General features: G+C 40.6%; 1 protein-coding gene across 2 annotated transcripts; it reads left to right on the forward strand.

The window, feature by feature from the left end:
• Window positions 1-1,043: 1,043 nt before the first annotated feature.
• On the forward strand, window positions 1,044-14,610 carry CD53 (CD53 molecule). Of its 2 annotated transcripts, XM_060086465.1 has the most exons (7): window positions 1,044-1,106; window positions 2,000-2,188; window positions 4,254-4,328; window positions 4,902-4,997; window positions 12,474-12,554; window positions 13,600-13,683; window positions 14,539-14,610. In XM_060086465.1, exons 1-7 carry the CDS (start codon window positions 1,044-1,046, stop codon window positions 14,608-14,610), a joined length of 660 nt encoding a protein of 219 aa, XP_059942448.1. The 2 variants fall into 2 exon arrangements, with proteins under 2 accessions (XP_059942448.1, XP_059942450.1); XM_060086467.1 differs by lacking the exons at window positions 4,902-4,997; window positions 12,474-12,554.
• Window positions 14,611-15,832: the final 1,222 nt, after the last annotated feature.

Raw genomic sequence — 15,832 nt, forward strand, 5'->3', positions numbered from 1 at the left:
CAGCGAAGATTACTCTATTATGTAACATAAGTAGCTCATCAGGCTTATTTATAGCCTGAATGAACTATCCTTTAAGACCATCTGATTTCTGGGTATCTTGACACTGCAATGAGGGTATGATGGATTATAAAAGCAATCTATGCACTAGAAGAAACATAGTTCTAATGGGAGAAAAAGCAATAAATTGACTTTCTTGCTTTGTATATCAGTCTTATGTGCAGTTTTAAAATATGAGTCACTCTACAGAAACTCATTACTTCTGAGCGAAAATTCAAAACTGTGTATCTGGATCTCTAGAATTGAGGACCAGACTGTGGATACTGATGTCCTCACTGAAAAACAAAATTCTATTTTTAAAAGATTCAAGCTGTCATTGTAATCTCTTTTTGTTTCTTCCCTGGATATTTGTTGGTCAGTGTTATCTCTGCTGTAAGGTTGATATTTTCTGGAGGATTGCTATTGCTTAGTCATGTTTATATCTCCCACAGCACCTAGAACAGAAAACACCATATATGTTTCTTCAGTAGAAGAATGAATGAGGCATAGATATGTTCCCCACGTTTTCATGTGGAGAAGTTCATAGACCAAATGTAGAGTGTATATGCATCTCAGGGTATATAAGAAACTGGTGGATCAAGTCACTGACCTTCTCCAAGCTGATTGACCAACGTATCCCTGATCCCAGGGCTTCCTTCAGTCCCTGAGCACTGACCTGGTATGTGTCACTGACTCAGCCTCCTCTGAGAATGGCTCTATTGCTTACTTCTAGAGTGCTTAATTCAATGTTAAGCATCTTTAGCTTGCTGAATTGAAACAAACGTGGTGTCCAAGATGAACCAATTGGTTCCTCAGTTCAGAGACTAAAAGAGAAAGAAGTTTAGGGAAACTATCCATAAAAGATTCACAGCTCAAACCCAAGGTGATGCTGGAGATCCTTGAACCCTGGACATATGTGTCCTCTGATCTCTGGTACCACTTTGCAGAGCCAGGTCACTTATGTCCTCTTTCCTTCCTTCTACTTTTCAGGGCAAGAATATCTCAGCATGGGCATGAGTAGCTTGAAATTGCTGAAATATGTCCTGTTTTTCTTCAATTTGATCTTTTGGGTAAGTCTGTCTCTTCTGAGCATGGTTGAACTCACCTCTTCCTAGCTACACTCTCCTTCTCTCTCCTCTCCTGAAGAGCCTGGTGTGGAGTGGAACCCACACATGCCCAGGTCAGGTGCAGTATACACAGCCTAAGAAGAAGGGAATGATAATTTTCTCCCCTCTTTTTCCATCCTGCCATAATATAAGCCTGCAAAATTGAAAGATACCAGTGCAGTAGGGTATACTGTTTCTCTGGGAGCTTTAGGCTATTACTGCTCACTGCTGACATCTATGGGTCAGAAACCTAAGACTCTACATTCCCTGTATTGAATGGCTCTTTTCTTTTTGCTCCCCCATGCCCAAACCTGACCCCTTGGAAAAAATAGCTGATTGAAGAGGAAGTCACCTTTTCTGGGGAGGTGTCACTATACCAGATTAAGCAATTGAATTTCAGACATAGGATAGGTTGGTACTCATGTTTCTATGAGAAGATTCTTAAAAGTTTGGCTTCTCTAGTTTTCTGCCAAGAAAGATGAACTTCTCAACCAGGGTATTCCCTTTACATGCTTATGGTTTCCAAAGAGAAGACCATATATAAGCAGTAGAGGGAACAAGGAGTAGGGATCTGAATCATGAAGATCTGGAAGCAAGAGTGGGAATCTGAAGCATGAAGATACTGTGTTACCCATAGGAAAGAGCTTTCCCTGGTATCTGGTATGGGTAGGATGAGTCATGAGTGGGACATCACAGGAGATGATAACTTTTTTTCTAGGTGCATGGGGAAATCTGGGTAAAGAGTTTGTTGGGTAGAACCAATAGAAAAAGGTGATTCTAATCTCAATTAAGTGAGTATGAGGAGATATTCAAGAACCACATTTTATTTCAGAATGTTATGTGATTCTTCCTTTCAGTTCTGTGGCTGTTGCATTTTGGGCTTTGGGATCTACCTCCTGATCCATAACAACTTTGGAGTGCTCTTCCATAACCTCCCCTCTCTCACGCTGGGCAATGTGCTTGTCATCGTGGGTTCCATTATCATGGTGGTTGCCTTCCTGGGCTGCATGGGATCCATCAAGGAGAATAAGTGCCTGCTTATGTCGGTGAGTTACTCTCACAGTTGATGTGGTGCCCTAAGTGGGGTGACATGATGCCTTCACTTAAGCCACAAGCAAGATGTTTTCTGGCAGCTCACCTATTAGTGCAGGGAAATCATAAGAACATAAAATTGGCACCTCAGGTCAGTCCACTCTGTCTAGACCAGTAGTATTTTGTTCTTGACTGGGGTCCCAGGGATAGATAAGGGAGGGCATTGCTATCCTCCTTGACATCCATTTTACACTGTTAATGATGACCTTATCATTATAACTTGCCTTCATAACTTTTATTTCTTCTTTTTTTCTATAGATTTCATCATTTATTTTATTTTTAAATTTTTTATTGGAGTATAGTTGATTAACAATGTTGTGTTGGTTTCCAGTGTACAGCAAAGTGAATCTGTTATACATAAACATATATCCACTCTTTTTTTGTTGTTTTTAGATTCTTTTCCCATGTAGGTCATTACAGAGTATTGAGTAGAGTTCCCTGTGAGATACAGCAGGTTCTTATTAGTTACCTATTTTATATATAGTAGTGTTTCTATGTCAACCTCAATTTCCCAATTTATCTCCCCCCATTTCTTATTTATATCTGGTTGAAATCAACTGTCGTCCGTCTGCCTAAATCCTCCTCACATTAGTATATATTTCCAGGATCTGACTCAGAGTCACTAACTGATGGAAAATATAGTCTCTAGATTCTTCTGAGTGCTGTAACACTCCTAAAATGGCAGAGGATGCTTACCTTTCTGATACCTGCACTAGATACACCATAGTTTGAGTGACCAAACTGGGTGAAGGCCTAGGCTGCAGCCATTGAGGTCTAACATGAGAGATGCTAGAGCTTTTCACTTGCTCCCTGTCAGTTACCTATCCTAAGGAGCACCTTTAGACTTAGGTTTTTCCTGTAAGATCTATGGAGGAAGAGCTCTTCGTTTCTCTGGTGTGCTCAGAACAAAGCTCGGTATAACAGTGCCGCTCTATCCATAAATATGGGTTCCCAATCACCTTTCTTTTTCCTCAAGTCATGTGGTTATTCTTCTTTCCATTATGGGTCAACTGTTAAACTGGAGTCAAGATATAGAATAAGAGGACTTTCCTGGTGACACAGTGGTTAAGAATCCACCTGTCAATGCAGGGGACATGGCTTCGAGCCCTGCTCTGGGAAGATCCCACATGTCGCAGAGCAACTAAGCCCATGTGCCACCACTACTTAGCCTGCACTGTAGAGCCCCGCGAGCCATGACTACTGAAGCCTGTGCGCCTAGAGCCCATGTTCTGCAACAAGACAAGCCACCACAATGAGAAGCGGGCGCACAGCAACAAAGACCCAACACAGCCAAAAATAAATTAATTAATTAAAAAGGGGGGATAGAATAAGAAAGTCCTTGTTCTCAGATAGTTCCCAGATAGTGGCAAAAGATGGAAGATTATAGACTTGGGAAAGAGGTTTTAAGTAGTCAAAATTTGTGTTGGGGTAAAAATTGAAGGAAAGTGAATAAGTGAAAATGTGTTTTCTGTTAATTGTGATTGGCATAAGCACCGAGAGTTGGAGATAAATATGAGTTAAGACCATGATTAGAGCACCTTTTCTCCCCATCTGTACAGGGCTCCTCTCAACCACTACCATTACCTTCCTCCACCCCAAAATAGCCCTTTGCTTGCAGAAAGGACCAGACCCCAAACTCTAAAGACACATGGTTTAGTTTACTAGTTTTTGCTCAGTTGTTTCAATAGGCTGATGCCAAAACTTCTCCACTGATTCAGCAAATGGTATTACCTATACATTATGCACATGGAGCTCAGTGGGTACAATGGGTAGAAGCACAATGGGAAGAAGAGAACAAAGTTAGAAGACAGCTGATCTGCCCTCTAGAGTCTTGGAGTCTAGTTGTAGGAAAAGAACAAATATTCCTCACAAAACAAGAGAAAGCTTATGAAGGCTCAAACAGGCAGGAACAGAACCTCCTGCACATGTGCAGAGACATGCCTGGATGCTCCCAGGGTGGAGTAGAAGTGGGGGAGGAATGAGGGTCAGTGCTGTGAGCATCTCTCTTCTTTGCCCCAGTTTTTTGTCCTGCTGCTGATTATCCTCCTTTCTGAGGTGACCTTGGCCATCCTGCTCTTCGTGTATGAACAGAAGGTAAGTTATAGAGAATCAAACTCATTTTTGTATTGCTAAGATTGGGTAGTGTGCAGTGGAGAAGAAAGTGGCACAAAATAAGTCCTATAATAGAGTTAGAATCAAAGTAGAAGGAGGAAAGAAAGAGGGATTAATTGCAATTGGGGAGAGAAAAAAATCATGAAGGAGATTGCATTTGAGTGGTGTTTTGAAGGATGAATAGGAAGAACAGTAAAAAAGTAAGTTTATCTTCCTCCTATTTACCTATTTACTTTTCTCCATGTGTTTGGCAGTACAAAATATCTGTCTCAGTGCCTAAGAGAACTCACGCTTTAATTGTGCATTTTCTTCCTTTGTAAAACCAGAGTTCTGGAAGGACAAGAGACCACTGTGTACTTCTTCCTTCAATGCCATCTCATCCTCAGCATTTCTTCTTATATATAAGATCCTTCCCCTCACTTCCTAGTTCTGAGGAGACCATTTGGAAGGGAGGAGCAGATGGAACCATTTTATTAGCCTACATTAGAAATTCCTTGTTCCTTGAACTCACTTGCTTTTTACAATGTCTTCTCTGCTGGAATGTGCCCCACCCAGCTGAATGACTGTGTGGCTGAGGGTCTGACGGACAGCATCCAGCAGTATTACTCAGACAACAGCACCAAGGCGGCATGGGACTCCATCCAGTCATTTGTGAGTACAAGTGGAATCCTCCTCAGTTCATTTCAGACATAATTTTCCAACCTCAGTCCCTGGGGACTAGACAGGTCTTCCTTTCATGAAAGTTTCAGAATCTAAGGTCCACAGCCCCTAGGTTCAGAACAATGCTTGGCTATCACAAACAGGAGAGCACAGGAATCAGCTTGATTGGTACAAAGTTATCTACATTCTCTCTTTTACCCTTCACCCACTCAGGTTCATTTTTTAAGCCTTACTAAGATGTAAGAAAGACCCAAACATGTTATACTAGATTCATTTATGTATTTTCCAAAATTTTTCTGAAAACAGAAATTGTTTAATGCAAGAAATCTCTTTTGAAGTTCTGAGTAGCCCAAATCATTCTTGTTATCTAGCTCACCAGCACCCCATTCCTCATGCCCTAACCCACTAACAAACATATATATTAACTTGGTATTCCTGCCTTGATGTGTTGGGGTCAGGGAGCCAGCATGATACTGGCATAGCTTGTGTCTCAGACAATACCATTATGACCACATGGAGCCGCCTGTGGCCCTGCTATGCCTGCTTAGTGTGGAGTAAAAGAAATAGCACAGGGCTTCCCTGGTGGCGCAGTGGTTGAGAGTCTGCCTGCCGATGCAGGGGACATGGGTTCGTGCCCCGGTCTGGAAAGATCCCACATGCCGAGGAGCGGCTAGGCCCGTGAGCCATGGCCTCTGAGCCTGCGCGTCCGGAGCCTGTTCTCTGCAACAGAAGAGGCCACAGTGAGAGGCCCACGTACAGCAAAAAAAAAAAAAAAAAGAAAGAAAAAGAAAAAAGAAAAGAAATAGCACAGGAATTAAAGCCCAGAGACCAGGATTGGGTAGTCTTGGAAAAGTCACTTAACCTTTCTGGATCCCCAATTCTTTCTTTTTCTTTCTTGTTTTTTTTAAAAATCCTGTTTAGAAGCCTTCTTATTATAGAATTTCTAGACTTATACAAAAGAAAAGAGAATAATAGAAAAATGAATCTCTGGGTACATATCACCCAGCTTCAATAGTCAACATTTTGCCAATGTTGTTTTAGCTAACCCTCTATGCTTTTTTTGCTAGTATTTATTAAAGCAAATAATAGATATTATATCATTTAAAATTAAATATAAAGATAATAACTTCTTTTTTAACAAACACTTTATTTATTTATTTTTTGCGGTACACGGACCTCTTACTGCTGCGGCCTCTCCTGCTGCAGAGCACAGGCTCTGGATGCACAGGCTCCGATGCGCAGGCTCCGGACGCACAGGCTCCGGACGCGCAGGTTCAGTGGCCATGGCTCACAGGCCCAGCCACTCCGTGGCACGTGGGACCCTCTCGGACCGGGGCATGAAGCTATGTCCCCTGCATCAGCAGGCGGACTCTCAACCACCGCGCCACCAGGGAAACCCCAAACACTTTATTTTTTTAGAGCAGTCTTAGGTTTACAACAGAACTGAGAGGGAGGTACAGAGATTTCCCATATACTCCCACAAATGCATAACCTCCCCCATTATCAACATCACTCACCAGAATGGTACAATTTTTTAGATGAAGGATGAGCCTACATTGACACATAATTATCACCCAAAGTCCATAGTTAACATTAGGGTTCACTCTTGGTGTTGCACCTTCTATGCATTTGAACAAACTTATAACGACATATGTGCATCAGTATAATATCATACAGAGTAGTTTCCCTACCCTAGAAACCCTCTGTGCTCTGCCTATTTATACCTCCTCCTACCCTCATCCTTGGCAACCACTGATCTTTTTATTGTCTCCATAGTTTTGCCTTTTCCAGAATGTCGTATAGTTGAAGTCATACTGTATATAATCATTTCAAGCTGGCTTCTTCCACTTACTAATATACTTTTAAGATCCCTCCATGTCTTTTCATGGCTTGATAGCTCATTTACTTTTAATGTTAATATTCCATTTTCTGGATATACCACAGTTTACTTATTCATTCACCTACTGAAGGACATCTTGGTTGCTTCCAAGTTTTGGCAATTAAGAATAAAGCTGCTATAATCATCCATGAGCAGTTGTTTTTCTGTGGACATAACTTTTCAACTCCTTTGGATAAATACCGAGGAACATGATTGCTGGTTCATTTGGTGAAAGTATATATAATTTGTAAAAAGCCTCCAAATGGTCTTCCAAAGCATCTGTACCATTTCTCATTCCCACCAGCAATGTATGGGTGTTCCTGTTGCTCCACATCTCATGAGTATTTAGTGTCAGTGTTCCAGATTTTGACCACCTTCATAGGTGTGTACTGGTAGCTCATTGTTTTAATTTTCATTTCCTTGATGACGTATGATGTGGATTTTCATATGTTTATTTGCCATCTGTATATCTTCTGTGGTGAGGTGTCTGCTAAGGTCGTTGGTTCATTTTTTAATCAGGTTGGTTGTTTTCTTATTGTTGAATTTTAAGAGTTTTTTTTAATATTTAGTCAACAATCCTTTATCAGACGTGTCTTTTGCAAATATTTTCTCCCAGTCTGTGGCTTCTAAGTCTCCTGATATTGTCTTTTGCAGAATATAAGTTTTAAATTTTAACTGAGTCCAGCTTATCAATTATTTCTTTCATGGGTCATACCTTTGGTGTTTCTTCTAAAAATATATCATCATAACCGAGGTCATGTAAGTTTTCTCCTGTATTATCTTCTAGGATTTTTATAGTTTTATGTTTTACTTTTAGGTCTATGATCTATTTGGAGTTAATTTTTGTGAAGGGTGTAAGGTCTCAGTCTAGATTTTTTTCTTTCTTTCTTTCTTTTCTTTTCTCTCTTTTTCTTTTTTTTTTTGCATGTGAATGTCCAGTTGTTCCAGCACCATTTGTTAAACAGACTATCTTTTTTCCATTGTATTGCCTTTCCTCCTTTGTCAAAGATCATATGACTATATTTTTGCAGGCCTGTTTCTGGGCTCTCTAAATCTATTTGTCTATTCTTTCACCAATACCGTACTCTCTTGATTACTGTAGCTTTATAGTAAGTCTTGAAGTTGGGTAGCATCAGTCCTCTAACTTTGTTCTTTTTCTTCAATATTGTATTGACTACTCTGAGTCTTTTGCCTCTCTATATAAACTTTAGAATCAGTTGGTTCATATCCATAAAATAGCTGGCTGGGATTTTGATTGGGGTAGCACTGAATCTATAGATCAAGTTGGGAAGAACTAATACCTTAACATTGAGTCTTCGTATCCACGAACATGGCATATCTCCCCATTTACTTGGTTCTTCTTTGATTTTGTTCATCAGAGTTTTATGAGTTTTTCCTCATAGAGATCTTGTACATATTTTGTTAGATTTATATTGACTACCTAAATATTTCATTTTGGGGGATGCTAGTGTAAATGGTATTGTGTTTTTAATTTCAAATTCCACTTATTCATTGTTGTAATATAGGAAAGCAATTGACTTTTGTATATTAACTTTATGTTCTGCAGCCTTGTTATAATCGCTTGTTAGTCCCAGGAATTTTTTATGTCAATTCTTTCAGATTCTCATCATAGATGATCATATCACCTGTGAACAAAAACAATTTTATGTCTTCCTTCCCACTCTGTATACTCTTTCTTTCTTTCTTTTTTATATTTTTGTGCTCCCCTCTAAAGTTTTCACTGTGTACATCTCTTATTTTCCCTAATTCAGTTAACATTTTTATTACCAATATTTTGAATTCTTTATCTGTAAATTATTTCTATTGCATTATTTATTTATTCAGATGTTTTCTTTTGCTCTTTCAATTGAGAGCAGGTCCTCTGCCTTTTCATTTTACTTAACTTTCTCTGCCTCTATGAATTTAGATGAAAGTTTTACCTATTGCAGTCTTGAAGGGGTGTTGTTATGTGGGAGTGTCCCTGTATAGACTGTGCATGCCCAAAGCCTTTGGTGGGAGAGCTGGATTTGATGTGGATGCAAGTCACATCTTTCCTTAGTGTGTGCTGACAGCTATCACCTTGGTGGGGAGTGGGACTAGAGATGGAAGGGCTAGATCTAGAGCCAGATGTAAGGCAGAACTTCCCCTCTGCTCAGTGATCATCACTGCCCTATCAGTGGCAGGGTCTGGTCCAAGTTGCTGGAGCCAAAGCCCTGAGAGTCAGACCTGAACTGGATCTGTTCCCTTTAAATGTGTGTTTTCCCCTCTGCCTGCACTGGGACCCTTGACCCAGAAAGGGGACGTACTGAAGCATGTGGGACCTCTGTGGGCTCTTGGCTCGTGTCAGCTGAAGACAGACATCTGAGCTGTCTTTGATGTGCTGCTTCACAGACACCTGCAATTGTTTCCCTCATTCTGCTCAGAAGCAGCCTTGGGTGCAAATCCCCTTGTCCCTCACAGCCAATCACTGCCCCCAGCCTCTGCTTCCCCTGCTCTGTTGTGGAGCCACACCTCAGGGCAGGTGGGGTCCGCATGGATTCTCAGTGTATGGCGGGTGGGGGGAAGGTGGTGGAACAGCCTCCATCAGAGATCTAGGATGTTTCTGATGCACTGCTTGAGTAAACACCAACAATGGCAGCTGCTGCCCCACCCAGGCTCCGCCCTGATACTGGGTCACCTCTGTGTCCCACGGTTTCCATCTTCTCCTTGGTCATGGCCACCCCAGGTCAAGTGCTGCACTATGACATGGAATGAGTGGGGCCAGAGCGTTTGCTTGGCTTGGGTTAGGGCATGTGAGTAGGTGGTTGCAAGAAATCTGGCAGCTGCTAAAGCAAACATCTCTCCACCCTGCCTTGGAGGCAAGCCAGCATGCATGCACTCCTCATGAGTGGAGTCCAGGCTTCCACAGCCCTCCTGTTGATCCAACCAGTACTCCAGTCAGACAAGACACCTTTTCTCACAAGCATAGGACCCCACGACTGGGGCTCCAAATTTGTGGTTCTCACCACTCACTCCCCAGGTTCGGTATCCCACCCATGATTCTCCGTTTTACTCTGAGTTCCCTCCCAGGGGCACAGGTCCTGACCTAATCACTTTTTTTCCCTTCCTGCTCAATTATATGTGTATTTTTTTTTACAGCCTTGGTTGTACAGGAGTCCTTCTGCCAGTTTTTAGTTAGTTTTCAGTGAGAATTTTTCCACATGTAGATGTATTTTTGATGCGTACATAGGGGGAGGTGAGCTTCATGTCCTCATACTCCACCATCTTGATCAATCTCTCCAGGCCACCTTTTAATTTTGATGATTTTCTCTATTGATTTCCTGTTTTCAATTTCATTGATTTCTGCTTTAATTCTCATTTATTTTTCTTCTTACTTTGAACTTAATTTGCTCTTCTTTTTCTAGTTTTCTAAGATATACACTGAGATTATTGATTTTTAAATCTTTTTTCTTTTCTAATATTTTTATTCAGTGTATAAATTTACCTCTAAGCACTGCTTTTGCTGCATCCCATATATTTTTATGTTGTGTTTTCACGTGTGTTTTCATTTTTATATACGTTTTCCAATATTTTTAAATTTCCCTTGAGATTTTTTCTCTGATCATGTGTTATTTAGAAGTGTGTTGTTTAATCTTCTTGTAAAATAAGGTATTTTTAATACACCTAAAATTTTACAATAATTCCTTAATATCATTAATAAATATCTATAATCATTTACCTAAAAATATTATTTTTAATTGGTTTCTTCCAACCAAGATCCAAATGAGGTCCACATATTATATTTGGATAATATGTCTCTAAATCTCTTTTAATCTATGATAGTATCTCTCTGTGTTCATGCTATTTATTTGTGGAAAGAAATTAGGTTGTTTGTCCTATAGAATTCCCCAATTTCTGGATTTGGCTATTTGCTTCTCAAAGTATTTTAGCATCAGGGAGTCTCTGTCTCCTTTGTGAATCTGGAGGCTTGATAAAGGTTCCATTTTTGGTGAGACTAACATAGATATTTCCTACAGCATCACGTAAGCAGGCACAGAATATCTGATTGTCCTACTTTTTGTGATCTTAAGACTTGTTGGTGAGTGTCAGAGGACAGAGGGAAAAAAAAACTGCCCAAAAAACTGAGAAGGTATCTTGAGACCAAAAAGCGAGGCATACAGCTCCATATAATCAATGGATCAGCTTATTATAGGGTAACTTACAGAGTGGGATTGGGAGTGGGCAGATGATTTGGAGGCATTTGCAGATGCATTCCACATTGCCAAGGGACCATTGGGATGGTCTTATAGGTAACCTAGGGTATGGGGGTAGATACTTGGAAGCAGGACGTGCATTCCTAGGTCAAGATTAGCCATCTTACATTCCATCACTTCAATATGTTCTTCCTCTTGTTCTATTTTCTTTGATATAATGTCCTAAGTTGAAGAACATGCCATCCAGACAGTCCTCTCTAGTGCCAGCGCCTCTTTAGTCTTCTCTAGTTCCCAGGTGAACTGTAATTCCTTTTCTGTGCTAATACTTAGAATGCATAACAAAGGCCATGCAACAGCTGCAATAGCTTGCTCACTTTTTTTCACCCCACTTTCGCTTTGCTACCTCTTCCATTAATACATCTAGTATGCCCTTTGGTGTTTTCAGGGTATCCCTCTACTCTTGCACCAGCCTGAAGTGTTCCATAAATATAGCCAGATCACCCCACATGAACATGGCTGGCCAGCCTGGGATTTCCCCCACAGACAACAAGCTTTTCCCTGTTTGTCCCCTTCACCCATTTCTGCATTATTTTAAGTCTCCTGCCTGGCTTGCCAATTGTCCAATGATGGAGGGAATGAAAAGTGCCCAGTGAACTGAGGAGGCATTTTGAGACCAAAAATCAAGGCAGGCAGCTTCATATAATCACTGGATCAGTTTATTATAGGGTAACTTACTCACAGGGTAGTATTAGGATCTGGAGGACAACAATCAGGAAGCATTCGCAGCTACACTCCACACTGCCAAGGAGCTGTTGGGACAATTTTATAGTTAACTTAGGGTATGGAGGTAGATGCTTGGAAGCAGGACATACATTTCTAAGTCAGAATGAATGGTAACTAGTCTTGTGGGCACCGGGAGTACATCAGCAAAGTTATCATCATTGTTTGGGGACTAACAGAGCATAGAGGCCACAATATCTATTAATTACAAAGCTCTTTATGACATAGAAGTGATTTACTGTACCTTGGGTAGGGTCAGTGGTAGGGCAGGAGAAACTGTAAGGGCCCAAGATAGCATCAGCTATGCTAACAGCCATATAATGGGTCTAGGTGTGGTCAGCCTGATCCCTCCATTATAAAGTCTCCTGTGTGCCTAATTTTTTATTTGTAAAATGTGAATAAATTAGATATGCCCTCTCTACTTCAAGAAGTTTTGTGTGAAGGAAATGGTATCACAGGTTTGAAAGTACTTAGTTCTAAGGAGCCATAGTAGTCAGGCTAATTCTGGATTTTCTGCTACAGAGTCAGATCTGAAGGGCCTACCATTTCTCCAAGGTCCATGGTTTTCTTTCTGTTATCTTACTAACGATCACTTGTTTGGGGTTTGGTTTTCAGCTGCAATGTTGTGGTGTAAATGGCACGAGTGATTGGATGGGCAGCCCACCAGCATCTTGCCCCCCAGACCCACAAGTTAAGGTAATTTATTTTTAGAAACTTTTCTGCTATTGGCCACTGTGGTTAAACTTTAAATTACCTTAGAAACTCCAGTCGTACAGGACCTAGTCCTCCCAGCCAGAAACAGGAAACCTTAAACAAAAGAGAGACCAGGGAAACAACCCATATAACTAAACGAATAAGAAAAACAAAAAAGAAAAAGAATAAGTTCATCTAGATTAGAGATGCCATGAAGAATCTTGCTACTCTAAACTATTACATTAGAGGGGAAGATTTATGTGATAGTGGCAGAAGACTATGTCTAGATTTTTCTTGAGCAAGAATTAGGTCTTCTTATGGTTGAAAGTGAAATTGTAAGGTTGAAGCAGAAAAGCTTCTCTCTACCTGTTTCCCTGCTCTCCTTCCTTGGAGATGGCAGCATCCAACCCTTTAGCAGAATGAATCATAAGTGAAGGAGTGAGGAGTTGGGGAAGAGAGAGGTGATGGAACTTTTGACTAGACCCAGAGAAGAAGCCCAAATCAACTTTCAACTAGACTAAGTCCCTAAGGTCCTGTTAACCCATGTTACTCACTTGAAGTTGTTTGGAAATCTCTAGAATTTGGGAGGGTCTGTGAAGAAAGACTGGGACACCTACCAACAAGCAACTGCCCTGCAGCTTGGCAGGCCTATTATGTTTACTGACTTTTGAAGCAGAAGCTGAAATGCAACCAGTCCTAGGATTGCATAGCCTATATTCCCATTTGTCAATCCCAAGACACTAATGAATATTCAAAAAACACAAAGACATATGTTGTTGACCTGTGTCTTAGAATCTAGTTTAATTCAGTGTGTAAAGATCTAAGACTTCTACATTAGATGACACTGTAATGATAACAATATCAGAAAAGTCTCTAGTTTAATATTTTCTATTTTATGCCCATTTCTTCATCCATATAAAAAAATAAAAATATAATGCCTGGCCTAAGTCTCTTGGCATAAGGCAAAATACAAACTGTCTTCCCAAATAAACCTCCTGATAAAGTTGAGTAATATAGTAGTGTCATTTGTACTTGTAATTTTTTCTAGGGTTGCTATGTAAAAGCAAAACTGTGGTTTCACTCCAATTTCCTGTATATTGGAATCATCACTATCTGTGTATGTGTGATCCAGGTAAGAGCTTAACCAGAGGACTACTTTGAGGATTAAATGCGATGTAATGTAATTTTTAGAACGGTACCAGGTACATATATATGGGCTCCTCCAGTCAAGTAGAAAATGATGTTATTACCAGTTTAAGGCATACAGAAAATATGCTGTAAGATCTATCTGGTCAATTTATCCCTAAGGGAAATGAGTGTTTCATTGTCAAATTAAAAGCCACCAAGCAGAACCTTACTTTGGTCCCTCACAGAGCTGGTCTGGAAAAGCCTGGGATGAATAAAGCATTCCACTTGAAAAATTGGCCTTGTGTGCTAAGCAGGAGTTGGTGATGAAAACTGTAATCAATTTCCTCATTGCTTCTCTGCTTAGTTTGACAAGTCAGGGGTGAATGGGGGGTAGTTTTTTGTTTTTTTTATTATGTAATATTTCTACCATTTTTATACCCAAGTGTCTTGAGTGTACCACAGATTAGCTAAGACCTAATCAAGAAGCTCAGAGAGAAATGATTTTTCTCTACTTGAAAACCAAGGAGGCCTAAGGCAAGGGTAGAGATCACTCACTGCACAGTGTTGACCTGTGCAGAACTTGATTATACCAGCAGCAGGATTTCTGTGATTTCTTAAGGAGACAAAAGATGTCCCAACACTTTATACTCTACTGTCTTGCCATCATTACCCCCACTTGTCTCCCCACTGCCATTCTAAAGCTAAAGGAGAAAACTCCTGAGAAAGAATTAGAAGTGATAGTAGGAAGGGTAGTCTCAGTGTGATGGACAATTTCCTTTTCTCTGAGACTGATTCCAGGGACTGTGGGTGAGATGTTTCCATCCGTAAAGACCTCACATTTTCCCAACTCTTTCCTCAGGTATTGGGGATGTCCTTTGCACTGACGTTGAACTGCCAGATTGACAAAACCAGCCAGGTCCTAGGATTATGACCTGAGGCTGCCTTGTGCTGGAGAGACTTGTTCACCACTGGAAATCCAAAACAACTTGTAACATGAAGCCCTAAATGACCACCTCCTGAACTGGTACCTTTGTCCCCCTCCCATCTCTTCCCTGTTGTCCCATACAACCAGAGAAGAGGGTGTTGGTCAGGCACTTCCCATCTCAGATAACAAGACAATCCTTTACTATTCATGGCAGCAGCCTTGTCACTCATTAATAACTGAGCATTTGTCAGACATGAAAGTCCAAGAGAACCTGTTGTACCAATGGCTCAAGATCAAAGGATGGGTCTGCAGCTTGAGTTTTTGCATCTTCCCATTGTCAAACAAGTCTCTGGCCTCTAAATCTTGCCCAGTCCACTCTCCAAAGTCAACCAAGAGATAAGCTTAAGGGAGCTCTGGGGCCAGGTTCACTGGATCATTGTCACAATCCTCTGTTTCCTTTTGACTGGGGGCCTTGGCTACAGGAATGACAGAGTACCCTTTCTCCAAACGTTAGGTTTCATTTCAATTTCTTAAAGGGTCTTATTGATTCATCTAAGTCTTTCCAAGATAAACTATCCAATCACTCACTCCCTGATTTCAGCCAATCTCTTAGCCTTTGATTTACATAACTATGAAGGAATTCAGCAGGATAGGTATTTCTGGTGGTTTAGGTGATAATCATATTCAAAAGAGTTCTGGTGTTATTTCTCTTTCAGATAAGGTTTTGTTAATGTACTATTTTAATTCTTCAATAAATAAAATAGCTTATGCTCTGTCAGTCACTACATTCTCATTCTTTTGTCTCAAATATAATTTCCATGACTCAGCCTGATTGCCCTGCCAGCAAGTTAGGGATATTAGTTATCTATTGCTGCATAATGAATTACTCTAAAACTTGTCACTGAGAACAATGAACATTTATTATCTGACAGTTTTTGTTGATCATGAATCTGGGAGCAGCTTTATTGGGTGATTCTGGCTCGTGAACTCTCACATGACTACAATCAAGATGTCAGCTGCAGTCATCTCAAGTCTCAACTAGAAGAGGATACACTTCCAAGTTCTCATATGGTTCCTGATAGGCATCAGTTCTTTGCCACATGCACCTTTCCATAGCACTGCCTTATGACATGGAATCTGATTCTCCCCATAGCAAGGTATTCAAGAGACAGCATGAAATACAGCACCCAAAACAAGCCATACACTCCTTTTACAACCTAACTCAGAA

Source organism: Mesoplodon densirostris, chromosome 2 (genome assembly GCF_025265405.1).
Source record: "Mesoplodon densirostris isolate mMesDen1 chromosome 2, mMesDen1 primary haplotype, whole genome shotgun sequence".
NCBI lineage: Eukaryota > Metazoa > Chordata > Mammalia > Artiodactyla > Ziphiidae > Mesoplodon > Mesoplodon densirostris.